The sequence below is a fragment of the Xenopus laevis genome, chromosome 4S, assembly GCF_017654675.1.
Source record: "Xenopus laevis strain J_2021 chromosome 4S, Xenopus_laevis_v10.1, whole genome shotgun sequence".
In the NCBI taxonomy this organism is placed as follows: domain Eukaryota; kingdom Metazoa; phylum Chordata; class Amphibia; order Anura; family Pipidae; genus Xenopus; species Xenopus laevis.
In genome coordinates this window covers 106,235,193-106,262,315 of record NC_054378.1, presented here as the reverse complement: position 1 = coordinate 106,262,315, position 27,123 = coordinate 106,235,193, and the positions used below count along the sequence as shown (strand labels likewise).

The window sequence follows — 27,123 nt, the reverse complement described above, 5'->3', positions numbered from 1 at the left end:
TGTATATTCATTATAAAATGAAACTGTCCAACTCACACCTCCCTATTTATACCTTCTTTATGATTCTCTCTCACACCTTTCACCTTATATTCTATTTTCTCCCCTTCATCTAACAGTCTTCATTTACCTTAAACTTTCCCCACTGTATCTTCTGTCCCGCATTTCCCCTTTATTCTGCCCGATCTGACCTGTCCCCTTCTAATCTTCTATTCTTTCTTTTGATTGGCTATGTTTTACAGATGAATCCCATGAGCACTGTAACCCAAAGTGGTTCCGCTTAATGACTGTATACTACAACTTCCAGTTTATTAGCTGGTGGGCTGGAAAGCACATGTGGAGTAAGGGAAAATACTAGAATGTCAACATAGTGCCTACTACAAGTAAAGCAGGCTCAGGATGGTGCACCTGCAGGGAACTAGTGGGACTGCTGAATAATATTTTGCCCATATTTCATTAGGCAATGGACAATATTTAATTTTATATTGACTGGGCAATAGTATTGATGTTCCCACCACTCAAATTAAGAATATATATATATATATATATATATATATATATATATATATATATATATATATATATATATATATATATATATATATATATATATATATATATATATTCCAGAGGTTCTTAACGCACACCGTAATGCATGATTCTGAGTCGATACCTGGGTGCTATCTTCAAGGGCAAAATTATCCAAATGTCGAACGAAAAAAAGATGCACACCAGGGTTTGTGTACAAAAGATTAAAAATCCATGTTTATTAAATTACATTAAAAAATTCGGCCCGAATTTTTTAATGTAATTTAATAAACATGGATTTTTAATCTTTTGTACACAAACCCTGGTGTGCATCTTTTTTTCGTTCGACATTTATATATATATATATATATATATATATATATATATATATATATATATATATATATATATATATATATATATATATATATATATATATATATCATAAAAACAGGGCTAGGCCTCGTTTTTACATTCTGGACCACATAAAATGTATGACAGGGAACACAAGCTTTTTGTTCTTACTGTTAATCACTTACCCATTTTGTCTATTAAAAATACAGACTAAACTCTTGCTAAAAAGGCCCACTATAGGATGTGTTGGTCATTTTATTTGCCTCAATCCTGTGTGGGTTGATAGCTTTAATATTCTCACACGGTGTTCCAATATAATACTTGTGCCATTCACATTGAGTAGGATGAGGCTAATTTTTCAAATACTCTTTGCAGAAACTACTGTATAGAAAACGATACACTTAAATAGCTTAATAAAAGCTATGCTTACCTTTTGTACCACGGATAACATGGATACTCTCGCCTGCGCTGATACGTGCTTGAACATCAGTGGAGGTGGTCATTCCTGGAATAACAATATCTAGATGGAAAAAAAAGATGATGAAAAATGGCAAACATAAAACCAGTATGTGGATGGAAGTTGTCCAATGTTAAATTAACTATACATCAAGTGGAGTATAGGTTGGATTGTATTTATCTCTCTGGGCAAGGAAAGCAATTTGATTTGGATTTGGTCACCAGAGAGCACTCTTTCTCCATCAAACTGCTTTTCCTGATCCACAGGCATAAGTGCAATAGTTGAGGCCTCAGGCCTTTAAGACTGGAAGAAGCACCCTTACCCTGCTACACCAATGGAAATAGAGCAGCTAATCAACAAACAGTTCTATCAAATAATAATAAATACTTGCTTTGTACAAGGTGTGCTTTGATTAACTACTTATTGCTTTTTATTTATCAATAAGAGTAATTAAAAATGCTATATGTATTCTATAAGGTAAAGTAGAGTAAACCTGGTTATTCTTGCCCCAGTTGCAATACAGTTGGAGCTAATTTCTTTAATATGATATGGTCCAGTTTCCACCTAACTAGATAATTTTAAATGTATTTCATATTATTAACAATAAATCCGGATTTCCCAAATATTGTTACCCTTGCAATTTGTATCCGAGGCATACTCGATAAGCTGGTATAGACAAACTACGCTGCAATAAATCACACCACTGACTTTCATTCTGTGCAAGCAAAACTCTTGCAATTTACTGGATGGATAGGACTCCACCTTCTAAAGAAGCAAAATTCTCACAGAGGTAACCTACAAGGCAAGAGGCTCACAATCTAATATTAATATTTGGAGTTTCTGATGGGAATCAGCATTGATGCATAAACACCGACCAATTTATGAAATACTATAAAGAATAAACTACATTTAAAAGAAAAAAAGCAATTCTTCATTGGCCAAGCCATGATCGCTTGTATAATTGAAAAAATAAAAAACCCACCTGTGGTGGTGACAACTTTTTGCACAAGCACGCCTGCTCTCTGAAGATAGTTGACTGGGAGGTTAAATGGATGAACAGAAGCCGATGCAGATCCTGGATGATTCACAGATACGTGTCTCGGCAACATAGGGATAGGTGTAGACTGCAGTGGCCGTACACTGGCCACAGGCCTATCATCTCCCTTCATGAGTGGGCGCCTACAACACAGCAAATACAGTGAAACCTCGATTTTAAAGGAAAACTATACCCCCAGAATGAATACTTTAGCAACAAATAGTTTATATCAAATTAAGTGGCATATTAAAGAATGTTACAAATCTGGAATATATATTTAAGTAAATATTGACCATTTACATCTCTTGCCTTGAATCACCATTTCATGATGGTCTGTGTGCTGCCTCAGAGATCACCTGACCAGAAATACTACAACAGGAAGAAGTGTTGAAGCAAAAGATAGAGCTCTGTTTTTTAATTGGCTCATGTACCCGAACATGTATGTTTTTTTTGTGTGCACCGTGAATCATAGGATCCCAGGAGGCGTCCTTTATTTTTTAAAATGGCAATTTTCTATTTAGGATTACCCAACGGCACACACTACTAAAAAAGTATATTACCGGTATTATGAAAATGGCTTATTTTTCCTCTATGAATGTTATTATTTGTGAAATAAAGAGGTTTAAAATGCTAATCAGATATATAGTTTGCCGTGGTTCTGCCTGTAAATTGTCAATTCCAATTAGTCTGCCCCTTATACAGTCCTGCACCAATCACTCATTGCTTTCAACCAACATTTTGATAAAGAAGCCCATTTAACTTAGAAACCCCTAATATACCCATCACAGTTTCCTGTTTCTTCAAAAAGTATGAATAAATGCCATTTTCTATGCTGCAATCCAGCTGTTTAACAGTTCTTCTCTTTCTGCATCATTTGAAATCCTGGCAGGGAAGGAGGGACTAAACACTGAGGTTACAAATTCTAACAACTTCTCCACAGCTTACAGTCAGCATGCAGGAACTACATAACCCACAATGCATTGCACTATGATGTTCTGTTTCTTATTGAAATCACATGTGCAGGGAATTGTGGGGTTTGGAGGATGCAGGCTGAGGACAGATGGCTGTTGATACAAAGTAACAGTAGTCAGCCAGCTCAGCAAAGTAGTCAGACAGATCAGCAAGAGAGCAGGGGGCTCAGCTTAGGAAACTGTCAGAAACCATTAAAAATCACGAAAAATCTGCTTATTTTTTTAATTGATGTACATAGCAAAGTTGCTTGAAATTATGTTGACTTTACAAAAAGTTTAAGTGATGTTTTTGTGGAGTTCCCCTTTAACACAGTAAATATTGTATCTCAAAGTAAAACTGTGCTTAAATCCTTTCAGTACTTTTAGTACATTTACATTAGGGATGCACTGAATCCACTATTTTGGATTCGGCCGAACCCCCGAATCCTTTGTGAAAGATTATTCGGCTGAAAACCGAACCGAATCCGAACCCTAATTTGCATATGCAAATTAGGGGTGGGAAGGGGAAAACCATTTTACTTCCTTGTTTTGTGTCCAAAAGTGTGTCCATATGCAAATTAGGATTCGGTTCGGCCAGGCAGAAGAATTTGGGCGAATCTGAATCCTGCTGAAAAAGGCCGAATCTTGGCCGAATCCCAAACCAAATCCTGGATTTGGTGCATCCCTAATTTACATTTTCCCATTTTACAAAATTTTTCCTGGTCCCCTGAAAAACGTAAAATGGGGGTTCTACTGTATGTCAATATTCAGCAAGTTTTTTCAAATAACCATACTTCTTCCAAGGGCATCCTTCTTGTGCCAGCATATGTGGGTACTAACCAGTGCCTCTGATTAAAGGCAGGGATGTTACTCAGACTGTGGTCTGGAGCAGGGTAGTACTGTGTGTAGGAGGGTCGTGTATATGGTATGGATGCTCTCTTCTCTTCCTCATAACCACGCTTTGCAGCCTTTTTCTCAGCTAGTGTCAGTTTCTGCTCCTTGCGATCCAAAAGCAGGGATTCATGCTGAAAAGGCTCCTGGTAAAAAAATATGATGAATATAAATATGATGGTGGCTAGGACCTGTTGGGAAGTCGCCAATGTATACTATACATGGACTGATTTACAGATTGTAACTAATACTGTACACAAACCAGCTACATCTTAACTCCTTTCCAAATATCTCCCTAAATCAGGAGTGCCCATAATATACTAATGTGGGGTCTACTTTTAGTGGTGTTGTCTCATTATGATCTACATCCATAATATCACTGTTAGCATTCTGTTACATGGAAAATATTACTTACATTTTATATTGATTTATAAGAGAATTAACATTACTGTACTGTATACAACTATTTCTTAAGTAACCTTAACAGAATAGACATCTGAATGAAAAGAACAAAACAGAAGGGTAATTTAGTCAAGCTGTTTGTTGGCAGTGTCTTGAGATCTACTGATCACCAACTAAAGGTCTACTGGTAGACCCCCGATTTAACTTTTGGACAACCCTGCCCTAAATGGTCTCAGCCTTTTACCACATACATTTGATTGTGTCATTACTACACTAGTTATTCAGGTTGTGTGCAGGCACTTTGACAATAGAACTATGGCTTGTCCATGTAGTATTATGCCTTGAATACCTAGAACACAATATAACCTATAGTTTTCCCTTTTCTATCAACTTTCCGGATAACGGATATTTCCGTAATTTGGATCTTCATACCTTAAGTCTACTAAAAAATCATGTAAACATAAAATAAACCCAATAGGCTGGTTTTGCTTCCAATAAGTATTAATTATATCTTAGTTAGGCTCAAGTACAAGGTACTGTTTTGTGTACTGAGCAAAGGGAAATCATTTTTAAAAATTTGGATTATTTCAATAAAACGGAAGACTGCCATTCAGTAATTCGGAGCTTTCTGGATAACTGATCCCATACCTGTACTTTGTAAACAGAGGCAAATCACATTGTCATCTATGATGTGAGAGAACTTTAACTGTAACATATACACAATAGACATTTTGTGTGTACCAGTGACTATTTCCCAATAGAGTGGGATATAACAATCTATTGCTTTAGAATTCACAGCACATCATGGGAAATCCCATAGCAATTAACATCTTGCTACTTGAAGTGAAATTATTATTTCACTGCAGTTCACCTTGGTGATTAGATGGGGATACTGGAGACAGGCTTTCTGTAGGACAGCTTCATGGAAATTAGATGGATCTAGGTGTTTCCGTGTGGGATCTGGCTCCTCTTCCACAAAATGCAGCAGATTCTCTACCTCCCGGCGTGTAAAATTCATTTCGGGGTTCAGATCATCAACCACACGATCTGAGGGGATGATATATTTTTAGTTTCCTAACAGTTATACCCCAAGTGAAACTACATTTTATTTTATTACCTGACATTCCTTGCTTTGTTATCTGACGATCATAAATTTTTTTCTCCAGAGTGAAGTCAGATACCAGTCTGTAGATATGACATGGTTTCCTTTGCCCATATCTGTATACTCGGCAAACAGCTTGAGCATCATGACATGGGTTCCATGATGCATCAAACACCACTACACGATTAGCACCAATCAGATTTACCCCAAGGCACCCAGCACTGAGAAAGAGAGAGAGAGCGAGAGAAGGGTTTAAAGGAAAAGGAAAGCTACCGAAGCAGTTTATTGCCAATAGATTATCCACAATAGTGCAAGCTAGATCACTATATTTATTCTACAGAATGCTTAACCATATCTGAGTAAACAGCTCTAGAAGCTCTCTCTGTTTGTTTAGGATAAGTGCTGCCATATTAGCTTGGTGTGACATCACTTCCTGCCTGAGTCTCTCAATCATAGCTCTGGGCTCAGATTACAGCAGGAAGGAGAGGAGGGAGGGGGAAAAGGGAGAGGGAGGGGGAAAAGGGAGGGGGAAGGGGAGATAGGAGCACTAGCCCTGGAGCTTTATGTTGAAAACAGGAAGTCTGATACAGAATCCCATACAGAAGCCCATGTGATAAAAGGAAAGAAATGCTGTGTTTCTTTGACAGAGGACTCAGATCAGCATTACTTTGAGGGTTTACTGGTGTATTTATATAGACCTTTCTGATAAAGCTTACTTAATTTTAGCCTTTCCTTCTCCTTTAAGAGACAAGGGAAAATATTTTCTATATATTTATGTATTTGATAAGCTTGTCTGTGACTTACATTGGTTTAATCTCTATTTTACGAAGTAAAATGAACCATAGCTTACCGTGTGGAGAGTAAGAACAGCCACACCTTTTCATTACTCGGGTCATTAAACTGATTTATTAACCTTTCCCTCTCTGAGGCGGAAGTGCTGCCGTCCAGTCCTGGGGGATACAGAGATAACCGATTTGAACAGAAACAACCAATGTAAAGTGCTCCTAAATGTAGCACTTATATAAATGCATACACACAGGCAGCATGGCACACTTATACAAATTATTACTATGCACAGGGAGAAGCCTAAAACAGAGATGCACAATATTTTCAAGCCAAAACCAATATGCACACACAATAGGCACTCACAAAGTCATGCATTGTAAAGCCGTAATCATACAACCTACCACCAATTAGCCTACTCACTGTAATAGTTGATATTCCGAATCCATGTGTGACCTTCCTGGCCATCAGACCCCACCGGGATTGGCATTTTCCTCTTGGCTAAAAATTGCTCAATGATGGACAAGGTGGACAGGCTCTGACTGTAAGAGCAAACAGTCATTACTTTCAAATCAAATTTCTAATGCACGGACAACGCTATATTATTAACTTCAGTATAACTCATACCTAAACACCAGAATCTTGTCGCCCACTTTCATGCTTTCTTCAATCAGGTGAAACAAAAGCACCATCTTGGGTGAGTTTGGCAGTTGGCCTGGTATGTAATCACAAAGAATCTCCTTGGCCTATGGTAAATAAAAGTCATACCAATAAGCAGGTTTGTGGCAGCAAGAAAAAAAAAACATAAACAATAAAGTAATGTGACCATCAACATCATCAAAATAATAGGTAGAACATCTGCCACTAACTGGGCATAATCAGTGAAGTGGCCTCTTTACACATCAGAAAGTGAGAAGAAAAAGTAAAAATCAACAAAAAAAATAGTACAGGTATGGGATCTGTTATCTGGAAACCTGTTATCCAGAAAGCTCCGAATTACGGATTGGCTGTCTCCCATAGACTCCATTATAATGAAATAATTAAAAAAAATATGTATAAATGATTTCCCTTTTCTCTGTAATAATAAAACGTGCCGTGTACTAAGATATATTTAATGCTTATTGGAGACAAAACTAGCATATTGGGTTTATTTAATGTTCACATGATTTTCTAGTAGACTTAAGGTATGAAGATTCAAATTACAGAAAGATCCGTTATCTGGAAAGCCCCAGGTCCTGAGCATTCTGGATAACAGGTCCCTGTACTGGCAGATGCAAAGGAGGCAAGGTGAAAAGTGGGAAGAAGGAACGCCTTTGGGCACAATGGAGTATCAGTACATCTATAATTTTCTTCTGCTCAAGATAGGCATTAATAAAGGATTGTTCTGCACTTGACATTTTGTGACTATAAAGACTTTCATTCATCCAGGTCATGGTATATCTAGTGTAAGTAATTCTAAAACAACTGGACTTGCTGGTTAATAGATGCACTTGCTAACTGCACTTGAGAAACTGTGTGCCCCTTGTGCCCCAATCTTATCACTTGGTCACTGGGTATAATATTTTCATCTATAATAATGGATAATAAATGGAGGTCTAATAAATGGAGACATTTTTTCAACTGGCCAGAACACAGAATATGTTTATATCATATTAAAGGGCATGGCAAAGAATCTTATGAAACTGAAATATATATTTAATTAAATATCGCCCTTTTACCTTGAGCCAACCATTTTATGATAGTCTCTTTGCTGCCTCAGAGATCACCTGACCAGAAATACTGCAGCTCTAACTGTAACAGGCAGAGGTGGGGATGCAAAAGGCAAAACTGTGTCCGATAATGGTCTTATGTGAACATGTATAGTTTGTTAGTGTGCACTGTGAATCGTAGGATCCCAGGGGCTAGCCCATAGTTCTTAAAATGGCAATTTTCTATTTAGGATTACTCAATGGCACATACTACTAAAAAGTGTATTATTATGAAAATGGTTTATTAACATGAAGCAGGGTTTTACATATGAGCTGTTTTATGCAATATAATTTTATAGAGACCTGCATTGTTTGGGAGTAGTTTTCCTTTAATTAGCTTCTTCAATGACCCCTTAGTATGATTGTTCTCATGCACAACATTTTTCCTACAGAACTTTCACATTATGAGATGAGACTACAATACTTTAATATGAAACATAATAGCTATAATCTCACAAGTCGAATCACAAATTCAAAAGCAGCTAAAGTCCTGAAAACATTAACTTTTTAAATGACGTACCTTAACAAAAGGCATGCTATACCACAATACATGCATTTTTGTGTGGTTATAGTTTCCAGTGGAGCTCTGAAGTATTAAAATATTTTATTGGATATATTAACTAGCAAATACACAAGATATCTGGAAGCTCCAATATTTAGGGCAATGATGCAGTAACAATCCTCTATGGTAGGTTTTAAATAAGGCAATTGGCATGAAGTCTGATCAACAAGCACCATAGTCACAAACATGTTCTCAGCTTTAAAGTCACAAAACGAGGTTTATAGGAATTCTAGCAAACAACTTAAGACTGAGGACAACAATTGTTAAGTCTACAATTGAACCTGAACTTACCCATTCGTATGTGACAACCTGATTGGCTTTTTCTTGGGAGGGGTTCAGAACCATACCCTGCAGCTGCTTCGTGTGTGCTGTCTCTCCCATGAGGGCCCCCAAGCTGTTCGGTTCTACCTTGATCTTGCCACTTTGTGCATGGCAACGATTATTAGTGCCCAAGTCTTCTACATCTAAGTCCTGCTCATTTGCCAAGTTTTCCTTCTGCAATGCTTCATACAGCACATCAGGATGATTCCAAATCTGAAGGCATATAAGAAAGAATAAAGTGCACTGCAGAAAATTGAAGAATAAAGTATAATGTAAAGTAATGAGTGAAAATGTAGCCCCTAGCTAGATACTAAAGGCAAGACTGCTTCTTTTTATTGGTGGTGGTGGGGAATGTATAGATATACAGGAAGGACATGCTAAAGTTGTTACTGAGGCAATGGAGTGGAGGCTTACTATCATGGTTTGAGGCTGACAAACTTACACCCATCTAATACTTGTGTAGACCCAGATACAATGATTAAGAAAGTTCAACTTACCTTACAGCAAACACAGAATGCTTTGAGTGGGTTTAAGCCTAGCCAGCCACTATTTCCTGCATCTCGAAATCTGTTCATAAATTCAGTGTACAAATCCCGCTGAATTTTAGACAGACGCACCAAGATAACATGTTCCTCTTTAAACGGAAGCTGCGCTTTTAACACTGTATGTCCACGTCTTTTCATAGAATAAAGCAGAGAGAATAGGGCAAAAGTCATGAACATAGATAACCAATTTACCAAACACACTGTAGTATTGTTGATGCCTGGATAAAGTTGTTTACATCTGCACATTCTAATACTTATGGATTGCATCCTATTGCATGCCTACAATGCAAAGTCTCCCTTTTTTTCCTGAATTCGGTTTAGGCTATTGGAGCAATATCTGAAAATCCTTGTATTTTGTAGGAGGGAAGCCTCTCACTATTGCTACAATAACCCCACACTCCTTTAGTTTGAACTGCAAATAGTTGTTTCTGTTTTCAGTGTAATGGCATGCATGTAGTTTGCCTGTGGACATCAATATGCAAACCCCTTACTTGCCCACCATAAAAGAAATACAAGGTGTAGATGCTAGTGCTAAGTGTATTGCACTCTAAGGGGCAGATTCACTAAAGGGTGAAGTGGCCGTCGCTTTCAACAAATCGCCAGAAATTCTATCCACTAGGACATTGCCAATTCACTAACAGGTGCAGAGGACAATTCGCTAGCGAACGAGACAGTCAATAGCGTTCGTTCGCACCCTATCGCCAAGGACTTTTCACTCTGGAAAACGGTCGTTATTCCGCAAATTCACTAAGATGCGAATTTTACAGAATGTTACCTCTTTCGCCAGTTTACTTTGCCACCTCAGACCAGGCAAACTGATAAAACGAAGCTACATCTTCCTCAATCTTATTAATTAAAGTTGTAAAAAACCGCTGGCGACTTTTCTTTTTTTAAAGTGGGATTGGCTTCAAAAGCCAGAACGATTTAGATTTATGTGTGAGGATTTTTTTTTTTTTTAAACTAATTTGAGGGGCATGCCACATTTATATAAGGGTGGTCTCATGTCTAGGGCATTAGAGGATATCTGTCTATATCATGGCTCATAGGACATGTGTTTGAAAAAGTGGCCACTTCAAGCATTTGCACCAACATTATTATTAAAAAGACGTCCATACAACTTTTAGGTACCCGCCCTATTCAAATTAACCTAAACACAAGAGTGCTAGTGAAGTTTCACTAGGCAGAAATGAACGCTAGTGAAAATTCGCTATGAAATGCTTGCCCTGCCAAAGTAATGCTAGCGAAAATTTGCCAGCGTTCGGCTGCTGAGACGCAACTTTGCATTTTAGTGAAGTAGCGTAGTGGTAACGAATTTGCACTTGGTGAAGTGGTGAGCAGTGTGGTGAATCGGTCCCTGGCGAAAATTTGCCTTTTAGTGAATTTGCCCCAAGGGTTATAATATGGCACTCCTTAGCATGAAGACACTTCCACATACCCCAATATAAATTAACCATTGTCTTTGAATATATAACTTGTTGCATTTGTTAGGAGAAAAGATCTAACCTTTGAACAAATCCTTCCAGTAAACTGTGCAAGACATGGCTCCGGTATCGCATGAGTCTCTTGTCCTGGGGTGTGCTATCCATACACTGTCCATTTAGGACTGGCCTTTCAAACATGTTGCTAAACTCTTGCCTAGTACCAAGAAAATCAGGCCGCACAAAGTCCACCATGCACCAATACTCAATTAGGTTGTTCTGCAAGGGGTAGCCTGTTAATACTACCCTCCTTCGTGATCGGATGTTCTTCAAGGCCTGAGAAGTGCTGGCATGACAATTTTTTATACGATGACCTTCATCACAGATCACTACGTCTGGGCCAGGCCTTGACAAAGCCTTTTCTATCCCTGTGGTAGGGGAAAAGGGAGACAAACAACAGCCAACAGTCAAGCCAAGAAAAATATTGAAGAACTATGAAAGTTAAACAAAAAGTAAGACGGTGATAAGAGAAACAGCTGACAAAAAAGCTTACGGCTAGCAATGCTAGGAAGCAGAATAAAATAGCATAATAAAAGATTATCATCTTTTGTTTACATAGAACAAACATATCCACACTCTTTTACAGAAACCACACATTATTCCGTGTAACAGTGGTCCCCAAACTCTCTATCACAAGAATACTCAGAGGAAACCTATGCAAACATATTGAGAACATAGAAATTCCTTAGCTGATTGTACCCAGGCTTGAAATGAACCTAAGACCCCAGCAATGCAAGGAGTCATTGTGCCATCATGCTGCCCATTCTAACTATTCCAATACTACCTTTTAGCATTTCTTGTTGACGATCCTCTTCATCCAAATCAATAATTACAGGTCCCGCAGCCTTTTTGCTCTTTTTTTTTCTACCAGCAGTAAAGGATTTTTTCAGTGAAAGCAGCCTGTACATTTCATAGCCCATTAACAAGACTCCTCCGTCTGTCACCCAGCCATTTACTACTTTGGCTCGTGCTGCTGTTGTTCTGCAGGTGTTGAAATGAAAGAAAAATAGTTGAGAAAACCACAGCAATCAAATAAAGAAAGTTCTATAGAGACATATGAAGATAAAGAACGCATTTACTATGAGTGAACATGGCAGTCTATGAGTGAGCAATTATCACTAGCAGTCTATAATTGCTTCTATGCAACTGCAGCGCTTCTGATTGACTTTATATGCATGCATAATACCAGTAACTGACCAACCACACCTACTTGTGCTCGTCGTTCATAATGTGGACTTTAAATGCACGTGGCTGAACCAGTTCATGGTTATGATCCTTTGGCAATGATTCCGGTGGAGGGAGCCACATGTTGAATTCAGCAAGCCAGTTTTGCAATGTGTTGACCTGGAAGAAAAGAACTTGAATCATGGAAAAGGCAAACAGGGGCTGACAGACAAATAATCAAGACCATATGGCCATTAATTTAACGTTCCTTACCCTTTGGCACTTAAAGGAATTGTAAAGATAAAAACTGGGTAATAGAGAGGCTGTGCAAAATAAAAAATCTTTTCAATATAGTTAGTTAGCCAAAAATGTAATCTATAAGGGCTGGAGTGAGAAGATATCATGACAACATAATAGCCAGAAAACTACTTTGCAGCTCTCTGGGTTTCCACTGATTGGTTACCAGGCAGTAACCAATCAGTGACTTGGGGGGGGCACATGGGTCATAACTGTCGCTTTTGAATCTGAGCTGAATGCTGAGGATCAATTACAAACTCACTGAACAGTTATGTCCCATATGGGCCCCCTCCAAGTCGTGACTAACTCACAATTAGAGAGCCAAAAAGCAGGAAGTTGTGTACTGTTCTCTTTGTTGGAGATCCAGTCACTCCAGCCTTTATACATTACATTTTTGGCTAACTAACTATATTAGAAACATTTTAGGTATTAAATGTTGCCTTCTTTTTCTGCCTCTTTTAGCTTTCAGATGGGGTTTGCTGACCCTGGCAGTCTTAAAAACTATTAGGATAAATTGACACTAGCAACCAGATAGCTACTAAAATAGAAAAAATCTACATCATAATTAAGGGGACCCGTCACCCAAAAAATTATTCCAAATCATATTTTATCATGTTAGTCAAGCAAGATGAACTTTAATTTCACTGCATAAACTATTTGAATCTTGTTTCCATCAGTCTGGGAATTCATAATTATTGCAAGCAGGCAGGAGCTATTTTGTGGACACTTTTATAAAAGCAAGCCTTGCATCATCTCAGAATCTTGTTTGTGCATCAGAATGGGGGACCTGATGTCCATCCCCATGCCCTGGCTACACAATTAAATGGTGAAGAGAACGGGGGAATGTGGGGAGAGCAGTGACATCTAGTAAGTGCAGAATGGGAAGTTAAATTAATTGCTTGCCCCGCCTCTAGGCCTAAGGCATATTTGATTGACAGCTGAGATTTATGAATGAGTTTATGAACTATAAATACTTTAATTAAAAAAAAGAATTGGATTTCATGTTTAATTTGAAAAGAACTTTTATTAAACAGCGTTTTATGTCTGGGTGACAGGTCCACTTTAAATAGAACCACGGAAGAGATAAGAACTGCTGAACAACCAAAGGCCCTGAAAGTTAAAATTGCATCGACTCCAAAATCTCACCGGTACAATTGCAAGCACAGTCTTTGCTGAGGTATGTTGGAAGAGCACATCCAGGAAGGATATAACCTGTAAAGTCTTTCCCAAACCCATACTGTGGGCCAAGATGCAGCCAAATCCACTGCTGCTTGAAAACCTTTCCAAAGACTCAACAAGGTTGTCATACAGGAAGCGAATGCCACCAATCTCAAAAAGAAGTAGAAAGTAGAGAAAGGTTAGGAATAAAGACAGAGGATATGGCAAGGCAAAGGGACGATACTTACAGGGTATATGGTGGGAACATGTGCAGAGATCACAGCACAAACACACAATGTAAAGCAAAATATAGCAGTATGCAACGTATAGTGGAGAAGAATGGAACGGAGCCCAAAAACCTGTATAAAATCAGGATACAATCATGCATATACCTGGTGAGGTTTGACAGCTCTTGCAAGCTGTGGTGCCAGAAAAATGTCTTTCTCGTTAGGTGGGTGGTTAATGTTTACTAGGACATGGCCCAAAGCATCCGCTTGATTAATGGCATCATTCACATGGGAGCCACTATTTTCAGTGCTTATGTCTTCATCAGCTTCATTGGTGGAATCTGCATCTGGAACTTGTAGAGTGTCCTCGTCCCCAGAGCTCAATTCAATTATTTCTGTAAGACATCATTGAAATGTGGATGTTAAAGAGTACATCAGATAGACTTTAGTAGACTGCTACTTCTATGCAGTATGAAGCTACATTAAATTGTTGTGCAGCAAGACTATACTCTGTATTTTTTCCACCGAACTTTCAACACCATCGGACTTTAATCACTCCAGACAAAAAATGTAGTGTTTTTTTCCCCCGAAAAAAATTGTATTTTCCCCTTTAAAAGTCCGACCAGAAAAAGCAAAAAAAAACATTAACAGGGTTTACTTACACTTTAATATAAGGTTATCAGATCATATTAAATAATTAAGACAAAATTTTTGACAGCCAGAAAGGCTGTACTAATTTGGTGGGATGTATCATTGGTTGCTAATGCAAAAACCAGTCGCAATTCGGGGGGACGCGAATACATGTTTGCAAAGAGAACAATGTGGCCTTTGTAAACACTTTGCCCCTCACACGACAGTAAGCTAGCAATTGCATATTTTATACTTTGTGATAGTGCTCAGTGTATGTAATAAAACTTCAATGAAAAAGTTGTTACATTTCCTTCTAACGTTTACGCCACCTTCAAGCAGGTCTTAAAGGTTCCCAATGGTCGAAGAATATTACATTGCTCCATGCAAATTTGTTCTCTTTGTGAATTTTATTATTTTATTATTTCCCCCATTGTGTTTAATGGAAATGCAGTTTGCAGTTAAAAAAGCCAAATAACAATGCTCTGTTAACCTTTCATTTGGGAACTTTTTGGGTACAGGTGCATAGTGCTGAGCAGACTATCCACAATGTATCAACATATCTTTCAACTATATCATGACATGTAAAAGTACTTATTCCCAGTTAATCATCTGCTTTCTCAATCCTATCCCATTTAATCCATTCATACTTTCTTTTTTGTTCCTGCTTACCATCTTTAATGCCATGAGCCTTCACCTTCTCCTCATCATCACTATCACCACTGCTGCTGTCAAGACAGATAATTTCTTGGCTTTTCACCAACTGCGACACATCTGCTGCTCTCAGCTCAATCTCCTCTGAAGAACAAAAATAATAATAATGTTATGATAAAAGGGAAAGCCTCCCATACTCAAATCAACAAGAAAAATGGCCAGGAAAATTCCACAAGTGCTCAGTCTCAACAAAAAGCAGTCTCTGTTTCAATGAAGTTACTACAAATCAAGTAGAAAATTATGAGTGATGCATGCACAGCTAAACAAAAACAAGAAACTCTTGGTAGGTAATGGATCAATGAACTTATGTTGGTTGGTCTGTGCATAGCACCCGAGACCCCGGAGACAAGTCCCACGGTGCGGGGTGCCAATGAGCTCTTTTACACAGTGTAAAAGTTCAAACAACCCCAGGTGTCAGCAAAAAAACTGACTAGAGAAAAAGTACTAACCTCCTGAGGACACAACTCAAACTGACCTTAGCTCCGCCTGCTGGGGGTATAGCCAGTGAAGGTGGAGTCAGTTTTCTTGGTTGTGTCCTGCCTCCTAGTGGTACTAGCTATACCCACTGTCCCTGCGTCCCCCAAGCTGACTTGAGGTACTTTGTGCTAAGCACCACTATGCCATATTTTTCTGATCTCCCTGACACTCCCTGCTTCTACACAGTTGCTTGACATTTAACTTAAAGTCGGCAAGGCCAGGCAAAAACAGTTTTTTTGCTAGTATGAACTCAATGTAAAATGTGATTTAACTTTCAATTAAAACAAATCAACAGTCCATTGAAAAGTCCTATGTATATAGAAATCCCTCTCTTTGTTAGGCTTTAAGATATGAAGCCTAACAAACATGCACACTGTTGCAAACAAAATGCCCTATTTTGCCTACCCTGCAGAAAGTCTAATGATACAGTGGGTAAAGTTAGCGGCAATGGGTAATCCTTCCTCTGTTGTTCCAGTCGTTTTCGTCTTTCCAACTCCTCCTGCTGAGCTGTCTTGGTCACAGATTCTAACTGATCTTCCCGCAGGAGTTTTCTATAAAAATCAAGATAGGAAAAAAAGGAGTCAAATTCTCAATCTCTCTCTCTCAAGCGGTTCCATAATAAGACGTCATTTATTTGTTCCAGTGTTCAGAGATTACACTGCAAAATGTTGATCGTGCAGTAACATATTGCCTACTATGTACATATTTATGTTTAAGGTGCAAAGAAGTTTCATAGGGCTTTGAAATAATATACCAATCAAGGGATTTATAAACTAAAGGGGAACTATTTCAAAAATGAAAATTTAAAAAAAGCTTCATCATACTGAAATAAGTTCTAAATACAATAAATTAAATATTTTGCATCGTTCCTGAAATCATCAAGTTTATCTTCACAATCCTTTTCTCAGCATCTGTTTCTCTTCATTCTGTCTTCATGTAGCAGTTGGGTGTCAGATATTCATTGACAGCTGGATCCAATACATCTTATTGGGGGGGGGGCTTCCTTTCCTAGCAGATCATTTAGAGCTCACTCAAATAACTGATTCCAGTACAAACAAAATCTAACAAAATAACTGCCTTTTGCACAAATTCTGCATGTAGAGAGACATGATGTCTGGTGATTTTAATAGTGAGCTCTAATACATCTTGTATGTAAAAGGAGCCCCCCTATAAGATATATTGGATCTAAATGTCAATCAATATCTGACACTCAAGAGAAGATGAAGAGAAAAAAAAGCTGAGAGAGGAATAGTGAAGATAAACTTGATGATTTCAGATACAATGCAGAATTTTCAACTGATTACATTTAGAAAACTTTCTTATTTTAGTATGATGAAGCTTATATAAAATTTTCATTTTCGCAATAGTTCCCCTTTAATAAACAAAGGTTGAAGCATGAAAAAGGAGGGTTGCAGGGCCCTGTTTGCCAGGCGCTTAGAAACTTTTATGTTTACATTTAAAAAAAAACAAAAAAACTGGGTGTCTAAAGCAGTAGAAATGTGTCCCACCCTGAACATGACATGACCTTAGAATTACTTAAGGTCCTGACCAAATGACAAAGGGCCTGGAGTCTCACCGAATGTTTCTTCTCAGGTTTGCAGGTTTCTGTGCACGCTTTTTCTTTGCCTCATCTGATTCTTGTTCACTCTGTCCTGAGGTAGTTGAGTGCTTCCTTCCTTCTCCTTCTTGCTCAGAATTGTCTGCACCCAATGCTGCATTCTGGGACTTCTCTGCAAAGAGAAAGATACACTCTCAGACTCCAAGGGAGAGGGGAAAGAATTCTAAAAGGAGCTTGTTAATACAGAATGAAGAGTAGCACTTTAATATCAAAACTTACTCTAATCTGTTATGCATACAAATATTTAGAGGAATGTGCACTCAGAACCGCATTAATGACATTCACATTATCCGGCAAATCACCAGCTGTGCGTGAGATAAAGTTAAACTAAATTAAAATTTATAAAAAAGAATCTCAAAAACCGCACTCAGTGAATTAAATCTCAATTCATTCAATTTTATTATTATGAACTCCCAAATTAATCAAAAAATGAATTTCATTAACTACAATCATCTATTTAAATATCATAAATTAGTACCGAATTTTATAAATAGTTAAATTCATGTACAAATTAAGTCAAAAAGCCTTAATCATTCAATGGAAATTGATTAACCAAACTGTCCATAAATTAATTTAGTAAACCATGTTGTACAATTGCTGTTAAAAACTCTAATAAGAGTGGGAGGTAAGGGTAAGGGCACACCTGGAGATTCGAGGAGATTTAAATGCCCAGCGGCTAATCGCCTCTTCTTTGGGGCGACTAATCTCCCCAAACTGCTTCCTCATGGCTTCCGTCTGCTTCAATGAAAAAACGCCTCGGGCGACTTCGGCTTTTGATATTTTTTATGTTAATTTTGTTTCTTTTTTTATTTAATTTGTACATGAATTTAACTATTTATAAAATTCAGTACTCATTTATATTTAAATAGATTGTAGTAAATGAAATTCATTTTTTGATTAATTTGGGAGTTCATAATACAATTTAATGGATTGAGATTTAATTCACGGAGTGCAGTTTTTAAGATTCTAATCTGTCATGCCTTAGATCCTGAAAATTCTGGATAAGGGTTCCCATAACTGTTTATATGATGGTGATTCATAATTGAGTTAATGTGCGTTTAATAGGATCAGTTAGCACAGAAGCAAAGACCCTTCAGGCACAGAGGGGTTTATCCAAGAGTCCTGCACAATTATACAGGATACAGTAAGTGCCTGCAGCTGAAGTTACTTTCCTATTATATAATAACCAGAAATATCTCATAGGATAACCTGCTTCTATATAGAGTTTTACCAGACTCCCAAAGCACCCAGAACACAAATTATTCAATGCTGTTTCCAGAGCCAAAAAACAGTTTTGCAGGGAATACTGAAATTATTCAGCAAACAGCCCAACAGAAAAGGCGTTCTCTTCACTGAAGGAGATGCTCTATACTACAGGGATGGAATCCATTATCTGGAATGTTGGAACCTGGGGTCTTTCAGATATGGGATATTTCCATAATTTGGAACACCATTCCTTAAAGCACTTAAAAAGGTTACCCATTAAAAAAAATAGTACTAGTTTATTACAGAGTGCTGTTGATTATGTTGATAAAGCAAATCATTTAAACATTTTAATTGCTCTGAGGATAAAATGGACGTTTACAGATAATATACCTGTATAATGCCGCACTAAATAAATAAAATACCTTAAGTTCTTCTCTGACAGAAATCCTGGGGGACTGCATTGCTGCCTGACCTGCTGGCTGGGCCTACAAGGTTGTACACAATAAATCACTGGGCCACAAAGGCCAATTCACATTTCAAGAGGTTAATAGTCCCAGAGTATTTAATCTTACAGAGGACTAGTAATAAGAAAAAAACCTTATGTGAATATTTCAAGGTACTCTATTTATTACATCTTTCAGCTAAACCTTAGTTCCTTAGTATAGTGGTTATTATTGTTGTACAGTGCTTTCCAGTGCAGGTAAGTGCCAGTTAAACCATGAAGAACCCAGTCAAAATAAGGGCCTGTGACCCCGGAGCACTAAACCCTAAAAATGATTGTGGCTAAAAAATGCCATATTTTATATACTGAACTTATTGCACCAGCCTAAAGTTTCAGCTTGTCAATAGCAGCAATTATCCAGGACTTCAAACTTGTCACAGGGGGTCACCATCTTGGAAAGTGTCTGTGACACTCACATGCTCAGTGGGGTCTGAGCAGCTGTTGAGAAACTAATTATCAATCAGAAATTAGGCTGGCCTGTAATATAAACTGATGCTACAGGGCTGATTATTCAATTCTAATGCTAATTGGTTTTGACATATCTACCAGTCTGCTACTAGCCTAAGGAGGGTTAGGAAATGTTTCTTAAAAGTATGATGATTTACTTTCAATCTGTGCACTCAGGTAGGTCTGTGTAAAAAGAAATACATTTATATTTATTTCCAGAAGCAGAGATAGTGTTTATGCACCGTTTCTACATAAACCTAACTGAATGAGCTCATGTCAAAAACAGGGATATATTTAACCTTTAAGAGGTGAATAGGGGCATCCTCTCCCCTTTCTGCTTTTGTTCTTGCTTGATTATAGAAATGCTCAAAATGCCCATGTGCCATAACCATAAAAGTTAGGCATGAATAGAATGGGTTCAGATGCCATTTATGGATTTCCATAGAACTATACTGGAAATAGCCACCAATTAGTAGCCAAAATGTATTCACTTTATAGTATTATTATTACTTATTATTATTCACATGTATTTATATAGCGCCAAAATATTGTGCAGCACTGTAAAATAAATGTGTTTATACAACTAAATCACATGAATTACATATGTAGACCATATGGAGTTACATAAATTACAACCAATACCGGTACAAAAGGTGAGGAAGACCCTGTGCAAAAGAGCTTACGATCTAAAGGGAAGGGAATAAGACACAAGGTATGGGAGTGGAAAAGTTCAGAATTAAGTGGGTGAGAGATGTAGTATGCAGTTTTGCATTTGGTAGCTAAGCAGAGTGAGGGTAGACTTCTCTCAATAAGTGCGTTTTAAGAGATCTTTTAAAAGCAGAAAGGTTGGGAGAAAGTCGGACAGACTGAAGGAGAGAGTTCCAGAGGAGGGGTGCAGCCCTAGCAAAGTCTTGAATGTGAGTATGTGAGGAGGTAATAAGAGAAGAATGGAGTAGCAGGTCAGTAGAAGAGTGTATTAAGGCGGTTGGGTGAGTATATAGAGATTAGTTCAGAGATGTAGGGAGGGGCAGAGGAGGAGCAGTTTCTGAGGTGTATAAGCCTGGCGGCTGTGTTCATTATGGACTGGAGAGGTGACAGGAAGGCCAATTAAAAGAGTTACAGTAGTCAAGACGTGATATGACGAGAGAGTGAATTACTGCCCATTTAATTGATTGACTACAGAGCATTTTGCCTTTAATCTTACCACCTCATGTATTACCAAACAAGACACAGCAAAGATCAAAGAGTAACACAATATCTGTGCATTGGCGGATGTTTCCTTGGCAGCTGGTGCTGTACATTTAACAATCCAAGGCCCAAATGACATGAAGAACAAGAACTGATAGTCCATACCAATATCAAGTCTAATATAGAAATCTGAAACCATAATAAAAATTGAGTTTTCAGTATTTCACACGCTCACCTCTATCTACCCTGTTGATACAGACCCCTCACAGATTATCTGTTTAACCAGCCATTCACTAAAAAGAGCTCATATCTACAGGAGATTGTAACCTCAGGAGATCCCAGTGCAGCAAGGAAATCCACTCTGGTCACCATAATTTATGAAGTGGCCACTAAGAACAGTCAATGAATTGAACTTAGCACAGCAGAGGGTAATGTGATTAATTGTAAATGCAATTGCTATTGAAAACAGTATATGTTTGTTCTTGGTTATTCTCTGCACTGCTGGTCTAGACTACAGGTATCATTGAAATGATGTCCAAATATAGTTTGAATCCGAGGAAACTTAGGTCACTCCAGAAGTCCAGCGTTAACTCAGGTTCTCCACCACCTGCTAGAAAATTCTTCCTAGTAAAAAGTCGCTGTATTGCTCCAAATACAATTTGGGGAGGGAGAGTAACAGAATTTTTTTTTATATAGTGTAGTATTTTTTGAACACTTTATCACTGATCCCCTTAGTGACTTCAAATTAACTGCGTGGTCACCAAGTTACCCTTTAATGAAATATTTCACATATAAAAAAAATCTTTTTATTTTTCTCTACTTTTGTTTTAATTTAAGTATGAAACAAGTTTGATATGTGGTGACACAATATAGTGTGAATTGCAAAGCACGGTTGGTTTGAAGTCACTAAGGGGATCAGTGATAAAGTGTTCAAAAAATACTACACTATATAAAAAAAAATTCTGTTACTCTCCCTCCCCAAATTTTATTTGGAGGAATACAGCGACTTTTTACTTGGAAGAATCATTGGAATGATGTCAAAGTAGTCTTCTCCCATGCATCCACGACTACATTTCTCACAATGTCTTGCAGGTTTTCTTATTAATTATCAATAACGTGCTCTACAGTAGCACCCTATTTTATACTAATGCAAGGTATTGGCAACTAAACCCTTAAGCTTATTAGTTTTCTGAATTAATAGACAAGAGCACAGAAGTGTGCAATGCAAGTCTGTTCACATCAAATGTATCAATAGTACATGTAGCTAGGACAAGCAATGCAGAGAACTGCAAAGGATACCTCAATATCAATGACAAATTAAAATTAAAACCCAGGTATATACGGAGTGACTTCTTGATATACAAAGGGCATATAACAGAAAGATGGATCTTCAAATTAGAGACAGAGATATTTTCTTTAGTAACAGAACACTTTGAAACAAACTGAAATTCATAAATTATTGAGTTTGTTGACACTGGAGCAAAAGCAGAAGGAATTTTTATTTACAAGGATTTAGTTTGCATTTATTTTCCATAGATAGGGAATTCAGAGAGCTTAGTTTATTGTGTGTAAATATACCCCTTTCACTACTAATGTCTAAAATCCATCTTGTGTGAGCACTAACAGACAGATCCCATCTCTGTCAGTGTTTGCAAACCTGCTTTTTCCTTCCCACATTTTGCAGTTTTGTATTAGTATGAACATCTGAAAAATACATGTTTAAGTGTATTAACACATATAGCATAATATTGATCCAGGGACTCCTCAAAAGTGCACCTATGGGACAAAAATTGTATCCCCCAAACAAAGGTACGGGCTATTTTTAAATCCCCCCCACCCCCACCAGCGCTGGTACACTCACACCAGGCAACCGCACATGTGCTTCTGACGGTACACACATGCACATAATGAGCAAGTTTAGTTAGGGATAATATTTTTACCCAACAGGTGTCCTTTAATAACCACCTTTTTTAATCCTTCTAATGCTTTTGAGGTTTTTTTTTTTTACCTTTCCTGAAAAAACTAAGGGTGACGTCAGAATATGTGCCATTAAACGTAATCTTATTTGGCATTAGTGTTCAGAAAAGCCCACTACCTCTGTAGATTCTTTGTTACTGGGTTATGTTATTCAATGATATCTCACAAGTTGCCAAACAGCTCTCAATTTAGATATGAACAGAAAGCTACAGCTTGCAAAGAATTAATAATGATCCACTAGAACGCCTTGCACAGCCTCTATAATTACAGATGTCAATGTTATGATAAAGTTATTATAACACCAATCACTGCCTCCTAAGTGGAATTTATAGCCAACACACCAGATTTCTCTAAATCAAACACACACACACTCCATGCAAATGACAACAGAATTGTGGTGGTCTACTAGAGTATAAAGATAGATACAGAAATGTTATTTTTACTTGGTATCTGTAAAATATATTTCTACAGAAATACATTATCACTTTCAGAATGAAAGGTTACTACTGATCTCCTGTTGACGGGCTACAGTAAAACACAGCAAGAAATTAAGGAACAGTTACCAGTGCTTATGTAAACTGCCCAGGAGTGAAAGGGTTAAGGAAATAGTGCATAATGTTACAAATACATTCTTTACACAATAGTAACACACTTTAGCTGCAAAAAATATCTCGATTTCAGCTATCACATATTGTATGGGGCAAATGTCATGATTTTTAACTCACTATTTTTATCTTGCATATCATCCTCATCATCACCATCATTCTCCTCCTCCTCCTCATCCTCCTCCTCTTCTTCTTCTTCGTCATCATCATCATCATCTGCTTCTTCTTCCTCCTCCATATCTTCTGGGTCCAATTCAGGCTCGCTCCCTGTGATGGATGCGTCAGACATCTCAAGCCTTTGCAGAAATTTTCCAGGTTATCTGCTCATCCTTTTCTGACAAAGGGGAACTGCAAAAAGGACAAAAAATATTAATAAGGCAAAACAGATACCTAAAACAGTAATGTCAAAAAGATGTGTGTATATAGAGAAAATACCAAATTATGCAAATTAATGTGATATTTTGTACCATCCTTCCGTCCTGCTATTTTAACCATTTTGCCGTTTATCTGAAGTATATAGTAGTGTATAGTAGGCTTCCATATATTATTCATTCTAAAGCCAAGTTGCCTTGTAAATCCAGTTTTGCGTAATAATGTAAGTGTAATTACTCACTGATTCATGATCACAAGGTGGTAAAGCAAGGTGTAAAGATAAAAATACATCTGGCAGCATTTTGTACTATTTCATAGCAATACATATATAACACAATATGAAGTTATTTTTCAATCTGTCATCTATTTAAAACAGATTAAGCGATCTGCTCAATAAACTCACAATCTGCTTGTTTTTGTATGGTTTACATATGTGACTGGCCACACAGCAGTATTTGTCTATCCCATTCTGCACTGCTGGGTCTTTCTCTTAACACAATGTCAGTCCTACACAAGCCTAACCAGGTCTTATAGGGAAACGGCACACTGTTCACTATGAGCAAAGTACGGTCTACAGACATTTCACAAGGCAGGATATGGCACATATCAGGGATTTCCATTCACTTTGAATTGGGGGTGAGTTCTAGCTACATAATACTAGCGTACCATTAATCTTAAAGGAGAAGGAAAGTGTTCTTGCACTTGGGGGTGCCAAATGTTAGGCACCCCAAGTGATTGTATTGACGTACCTGAAACCTTGGGTCGGTGCTCCTATCAGCAGAAAACTTCACTGGCCCGGGGTTCTTCCAGCGAGCACCAAGGAGCGATCCTTTTCAGTCTTCCTCTTTCTTCACGCAGCTGTGCATGCAGAACTTTAACTAAAAAGTCGGCTATTTCGTTCAACTGCGCATGCATCTGCCCCGGGAAATTTGAAGAAAGAAGAAGCCAGAAGAGGATCGCTCCGTGGAGCTCGGTGGAATAACCCCGGGTCGGTGCAGTTTTCTGCTGATAGGAGCACCGACCCAAGGTTTCAGGTAAGTCAATACAATCACTTGGGTTGCCTAACATTTGGCACCTCAAAAGTGCAAGAACACTTTCCATCTCCTTTAAGCAGATACCCAACTGTTTCCAAAGTCAGAACCAACAGAATAGCAAGGGACAGACAGATAGTGCTTTTAATAGAAGTCAACTTTAACTGAAAATTGTGTAATGCATGTATATTAGAATGTTGCTTAGAATGATGTCTATCAGACAAAAAATTATGTTTTAGTTGACATGCCTTCATGGCTTATATGTAGGTGCCCAGTCTTCACTATTTTGTGTCCTTTTCATCATCATCATTTATTTATATAGCGCCGACAAGATACGCAGTGCTTTATCTTAGTTATAACAAACAGGGAATAAATGGTGGATAACAAACAAGGGTTACAGAGTACAATAGGATTAGAGGGCCCTACAAATTAGAGTTTAACTAAACTAAAGGATAGGGTACCATTGAGACACAAGGATTTTAGAAACAATTTTGTGATTTATGATACAGCAATGATTAATTAAGGTACATTGAATAAGCTTCTTTAAACAGGTGGGTCTTTAAGGAGCGCTTGAAAGTTTGGAAAGAAGGAGAAAGTCTGACAGCTCGAGGCAGAGAGTTCCAGAGAAAAGCAGAAGCCCGAGAGAAGTCTTGTAGACGAGAATGGGCAGAAGTGATGAGAGGACTTCTTGAATTTTCTTGAACGAATACAGCTTTGGTTTTCTTAAAGGATGGAAAGTGCCTCAGTAGCTTCCCAGTGCAAATCATTTGCACACACACTCTCTTCAGACCCCGTTATCCCAGTATTCAGATGACAGACTAAAGCTCCCCATAGACACGACGATTCTTCTTGCCGTACAACCGATTTTAGCGAAGTCCGACCAATCCTTCGAAATTATCGTGCAGTTAGTGGGATTCAAACGATCTAACATCTTACGATTTTTCGGCCGACATCTGTCAGGAAATTGATCGGCCAGGTCAAAAAATCTTTGTCGGTCCCAGTGCAATCTATCTGTGTTTGCAGGGCCAAGCAGGCAGCTCCCCTTTGTTTTCCTGGCAAATTGGTCTTTTTAGCTGTTGGACAATTCGTACGATCGTTCCGAGAAAACCGTGGTCTCACGATGAGGATCGGATCTTTTAAAAATCTCAACATCTATGACCAGCTTTAGAAAACGGTCTGACAACAACCCAATCACTTACCTGCCCCCATCACCAAATTCTCACGTAGAATTTTATCAGATTGATAAAATGTTGTTTATAAAGTTGGATGTAGCCGTATATGTTTAAAGACATACACCTGTATAGGAGTAGCGCTGGCTGCCATTGTGGGTCGGGTGATGCTGCACTGATAAAGCTAAATAACACAGTTTGTGCCTAATTAGACAATGAATGAGTAAGGGGTGTCATTACCTCACACTCACATATATAGGGATGGAATTACAGGCACAGGAGCTTCAGAGCAGCAAACACAATGACAGCAGACAAATGAAATGGATGTTAAAGCAAAGACCCAGCACAGAGAGAGATATTGCCATAGAGTTTCTCAATACTGGACTCTTCAGCTGTTGTTCAACTACACCTCTCAGAGCTGCTAGAAAGCAAAACACTTCCAGGGAATTCTAAGTGGTGTAGTTGAAGCACAAAAGCAAAAGCCGCCGGTATACACACTTGCCACACGCACATACACCTAAGATCCGCACACAGCCTCGCTCTCTGACACGGCGGGAACTCCTTACCTCCCCCCGCGACGCTCTATATCTCCGTTCTCCCCGCTCCCAGGGCTTCAGTTCCGGCCTGTTCGACTCTCCCCCACCGCCTCTGCTCAGTCCCTGCAGGCCCGTCCGCCCAGTGTCGCCCGCCGGGAACACAGAACGTGTTGCACAAGGTTCCGGCCGGGAAAGAAAGGTTCCGCCTCAGGGGACATAGAGGAGGCATTCTGAGACAGCACTTTAATTCGCCTTTGTAACACTAACACTTCTCTTGATAGGGACCAGACTGCCTAGAGGCAAGGCAGAATTGAGTTGGGAGTTGTTATAAAACAATAAGATGAAACATTTCATGAATTGAACTCATAGGACTTCACTTCTGTCCTGGCTGGGCCTGGGACCTTAGTATCTGAAAGGCCCTTTGAGGAGAAAAAAATGCACCAATTGATTGATTTGGTCAGGAAGTTTGGCCAATTTAAAGGGGAACTCCACAAAAACATAACTTAAGCATTTTGAAAAGTAAACACAATTTCAAGCAACTTTGCAATATACATCAGTTAAAAAATAGGCAGACGTTTAAGATTTTTAATGGTTTCTCACAGTTCCCTAAGCCTAGCCCCCTGCTGATCTCTCTACTACTTTGTAGAGCTGGCT

The 27,123-nt window shown here is 38.3% G+C and overlaps 1 protein-coding gene across 1 annotated transcript in view; it reads right to left on the bottom strand.

The window, feature by feature from the left end:
- rad54l2.S (RAD54 like 2 S homeolog) overlaps positions 1-26,660 on the bottom strand; it is a 28,464-nt gene extending 1,804 nt beyond the window's left edge. Inside the window, exons 1-20 of the mRNA XM_018261310.2 lie at positions 26,500-26,660; positions 23,482-23,709; positions 17,395-17,548; positions 16,224-16,369; positions 15,300-15,425; positions 14,166-14,395; positions 13,762-13,944; positions 12,365-12,498; positions 11,939-12,135; positions 11,180-11,522; positions 9,629-9,806; positions 9,102-9,344; positions 7,128-7,246; positions 6,924-7,042; positions 6,568-6,667; positions 5,733-5,938; positions 5,487-5,662; positions 4,163-4,359; positions 2,319-2,515; positions 1,310-1,399 (exon numbers count right to left, since the gene is read on the bottom strand). Coding sequence (XP_018116799.1) covers positions 1,310-1,399; positions 2,319-2,515; positions 4,163-4,359; positions 5,487-5,662; positions 5,733-5,938; positions 6,568-6,667; positions 6,924-7,042; positions 7,128-7,246; positions 9,102-9,344; positions 9,629-9,806; positions 11,180-11,522; positions 11,939-12,135; positions 12,365-12,498; positions 13,762-13,944; positions 14,166-14,395; positions 15,300-15,425; positions 16,224-16,369; positions 17,395-17,548; positions 23,482-23,650 — 3,307 coding nt within the window. The 5' untranslated portion in view covers positions 23,651-23,709; positions 26,500-26,660. The remainder of the gene's footprint in view (positions 1-1,309; positions 1,400-2,318; positions 2,516-4,162; positions 4,360-5,486; positions 5,663-5,732; positions 5,939-6,567; positions 6,668-6,923; positions 7,043-7,127; positions 7,247-9,101; positions 9,345-9,628; positions 9,807-11,179; positions 11,523-11,938; positions 12,136-12,364; positions 12,499-13,761; positions 13,945-14,165; positions 14,396-15,299; positions 15,426-16,223; positions 16,370-17,394; positions 17,549-23,481; positions 23,710-26,499) is intronic.
- Between the last annotated feature and the right edge of the window lie 463 nt (positions 26,661-27,123).